Raw genomic sequence first — 4,149 nt, forward strand, 5'->3', positions numbered from 1 at the left:
GACACTGAGGGTTGCGATCCCGTTGCCGGTCCCGGTCCGGTACGGGCGCGACACTGAGGGTTGCGATCCGTTGCCGGTCACGAAAAAAGACAAAAAGGAAAAAAAAAAAAAAACCAAAAAAAGAGACAAAGAAGGTCATTTTACAATGATAAAGGGGTCATCAATTCATCAAGAGAGAATAATAATTGTAAATATATATGCACTCAATATTGAAGTCCCTAAATATATAATGCAAATATAAATAGATCTGAAGGGAGATATAGACTATAATACAGTAATAGTAGGGGACTTCAATACCCCACTTTCACCAATGGACAGATGATCCAGACAGACAATAAGGAAACATCAGACTTAAACTACAGTTTAGACCAAATGGACCTAGCAGACCTATACAGAACATTCTATCCAAAAACAGCAGAATACACATTCTTCTCAAGTACACATGGAACATTCTCTAGAATAGACCATGTGTTAGGCCACAAAACAAGTCTTAACAAATTTAAGAAGATTAAAAGCATATCAATTATCTTTTCTGAACACAATGATACAAAACTAGAAATCAATAACAGGAGGAATTTCAGAAAATTCACAAATATGTGGAAATTAAACAACATGCTCCTGAACAACCAAAAGGACAAAGAAAAAATTAAAAGGGAAATTTAAAAATATCTTGAGACAAATGAAAATGGACAAACAACATACCAAAATGTATGAGATGCAGCAAAGACAGTTCTAAAAGGGAAGTTTAGGGCCAGCCCATGGCCCACTCAGTAGAGTGTGGTGCTGATAACACCAAGGCCATGGGTTCAGATCCCATATAGGGATGGCCGGTTGGCTCACTGGGTGAGCGTGGTGCTGACAACACCACATCAAGGGTTAAGTTCCCCTTACCGGTCATCTTTTAAAAATAAATAAATAAATAAAAATAAAAGGGAAGTTTATAGTAATAAAACCTCTATATCAAAAAAGAAGAAAGATCTCAAATAAACAACCAAATGTTACACCTCAAGGAACTAGAAAAAGAACAATGTAAGCCCAAAGTTAGTAGAAGGAAGTAAATTATAAAGATCAGATCAAAAATAAATAGAAATGAGAAAAACAGTTGAAAAGATCAACAAAACTACCCAACTATTAGAATAGCTATATTTTTTAAGTGGCCAATTCCAAGTGGTGATGAGGATATAGATCATCTGGAACTCTCATACAAGCTGGTTTGAATGTCCAACTGTATAGCCACTTCGAAAACCATTTGGCAGTTTCTAGTAAAGTTAAACATTTACTTACCATACAACCCCATAATCCTACTCCTAGATATTTACCCTACAGGAGTGAAATCTTATCATCACACAAAATCTTTAAAGAGATATTTATAACACCTTTATTCATAATCACCAAAACTGTAGACCATCCAAATATTCTTCAGCTGGAGAACTGATAAACAAATGGTGATATTTCCATACTATGGAATACTACTTAGCAATAAAAAAGAACAAACTGTGAATGTACACAACAGTACAGGTGAGTTTCAAATGCATTATGGTAAGTGAAAGAAGCCAGACTCAAAAAGCTTCATAATGTATAATTCCATTTATATGACATTCTGGAAAAGGGAAAACTACAGAGACAGAAAAGAGACTAGTGATTTCCAGGGTTGGAAGTGGTGGGAAGGAGTAACAACAAAGGGGTCTGAAGTAATTTTTTGTTATACATTTGGATTGTGATGGTGGTTACATGACTGTAGGCATTTGTCAAAATTCATAAAATTATTAACAGATAAGCTCACAGAACCAAAACCTAGCAAAAGTAAATTTTATTATGTTTATCTTCAGTAAACATGACTTTAAAAAATGATCACAGATAACTGAGGAAGAAATAAAAAGATTGAACTGATGCTGCATTCAAAAAGTAAAATAATCTTAGTTTAATATAATGTTAAAAGAAAAGGTTTAATAGGGAATCTGGTGTATTTTTTGTTTTATTTTGCTTTTCGGCATTTTTGCTGGCAAAAAGTTTCAAGTTCTTTTATCCTTCAACATATTAGATCAAGTAAAAAAAAATGCCCAGGAGTTTCTAATGAAAACATTGATGGTGGACACACATCAATATTAACCTTGATACAGAGTTGACTCCAATTTACTACTCCTTAAATATTATACAGGTATAATTTACTATTCTCGAACATCTGTTTTTCAATGCAGAATAAACCATTTCTTTTTTCTTATGGAGTAAATAACACTCCCTCGAACACAGTAGGTGTTCACAAATAGTTGCTTAATTGGTTTAGTATAAATTCTGTTTGGATCTATTAACTCAAGTTTCTAAACTTCCTTTATAAATAGCAACTAGTCTGGAGCTCAGATTGCTTCAGGATTTGCTAAACCACCCTAAGGGCTGAAGGGATTAAAATCTGAGCAAAGGCATATCTGTAACCAATTCAGGATACATATGTGTATGCAGACACACCCACTAGGCAAATATGCTTAAGTTAATGGAAAGGAGACAGCACTAATGGGTAGAGGGTCATATGGGCAATTCCAACACTGCACACTCTGTGGAGAGAAACTGTGTTTCAAGGCCAAATCTCTCACCAATCACCTTCCAAAATAAGTGAAAACAGCCAAAATGTACCCTGGACATCTTCATTCTCTTAAGACAATTCTTAACTGATATGAGTTTTTAGTACAATCTTCTCACCCCATACAACTTTTTTAACTTAATTTTTGAATAGGTTGGTTCAAATGACAGAAAGTACCAAAAAGTACATAGTGACAAGACTTTCCCTTAATTCTTGTCCTACATCTGCCCCATTCCTATTCCTTCAATAGGTAACCACTGTTCTTTTAATTTTATGTAACCTTCCACAGTTTCTTTTTGTATTGCTGTATCATCTTTATATAGGAAAGATAGAACATACATTCAATTCCACTGTCTTACAAACAGTGTGTGTTTTTTTCTGTTGTGGTTGAAGAGAATTATTTATTCTTTGCATTAACAGTCAAATATAAACCTGTAAATAACATTTATACCTTTGTCAGAGTTGTCCTCTAAGATTGCAATCTTGAATATATGAAATTGAGTGAAAATATTTGTAGGGTCACATCGTTCAGCTTCTGTCACTGCCTCTTTGGCCTGAAAAGAGAAACATCAGGTCTATTTTATAAAATATATAAAGAAGTCATTAGCAATATCATTAAAGATAATCACAATGGCTTGGGAATACTCATAATGAAAAGATATGAATCTGGGGCTGGCCAGTTAGCTCAGTTGTTTAGAGCACAGTGTTATAACACCAAAGTCAGGGGTTCAGATCCCCATACTGACCAGCTGCAAAAAAAAAAAAAAAAAAAAAAAAAAAAAAAAAAAAAAAAAAGTAAGAATCTAAAAAAAAAATCTTAAAAAATTGCTCTCTTAGAATGCTAAAGAAACAGTGAATTCTGCTTCTGGAAATAAAATCATTTAGTTATGTCAGACCAATACTCCTGCTGAAAACAACCAAAAATGTTGGATAAAATATTTTTAAAAAGTTTTCAGAAAAAAATACAAAAGCAACTGACAAGATAGTGAAGGAATTACCAACCAATATGTATAAGGAAAAGTGAGGTCCTAGAGAAGTAAACAGAGAAGCAAAATCACTTTTATCGGGTAAGCATTTGCAAATCTAAGCAAATGTTAACTTTAAGTTTTGATGGACCTCGCTAGGCCAGGGAAACAGACATCAAGTTCTAAGAGATCACACTCTTAGACTAACAACAAACCAGAAGTAAACACCCTCCTACCCACATCCCAAAGGGACTACAAAGAAAGTTACCTTGTGCTGAATAGAAGGCAACTCAGTGGGATAGGGATGGGGGGGAACAATCCCTGAGGTGTAACACAAGCAGACTCATGTATTTACAGCCGAAAATTACATCATATGGAAGACCAAAATACCTAAAGCTGTGAAATATGTTTAGATTGCTCCCAAACATCTGCAGAAGCAAATGCAAGTCTTCTTCAAAGGAAGGCACCTTAATCTTAGGCTTCAAAACATTTCTATAAAGAATTTTTCATGAATCATGAGTTGTACACATTAAAAAATAACCCAGCACACTTGAAAACAAGGCACCATAAATGAGAATCAACAGAAACAACAGACTGCAGAAACAGATA

The 4,149-nt window shown here is 34.3% G+C and overlaps 1 protein-coding gene across 1 annotated transcript in view; it reads right to left on the reverse strand.

The window, feature by feature from the left end:
• Positions 1-3,129, reverse strand: part of LOC103596965 (testis-expressed sequence 11 protein-like) — a gene marked incomplete at its 5' end in the record, with an annotated part of 120,189 nt that extends 117,060 nt beyond the window's left edge. The window contains one exon of the mRNA XM_008580752.1: positions 3,027-3,129. Coding sequence (XP_008578974.1) covers positions 3,027-3,129 — 103 coding nt within the window. The remainder of the gene's footprint in view (positions 1-3,026) is intronic.
• Positions 3,130-4,149: the final 1,020 nt, after the last annotated feature.

Source organism: Galeopterus variegatus, unplaced genomic scaffold (genome assembly GCF_000696425.1).
Source record: "Galeopterus variegatus unplaced genomic scaffold, G_variegatus-3.0.2 Scaffold2153, whole genome shotgun sequence".
NCBI lineage: Eukaryota > Metazoa > Chordata > Mammalia > Dermoptera > Cynocephalidae > Galeopterus > Galeopterus variegatus.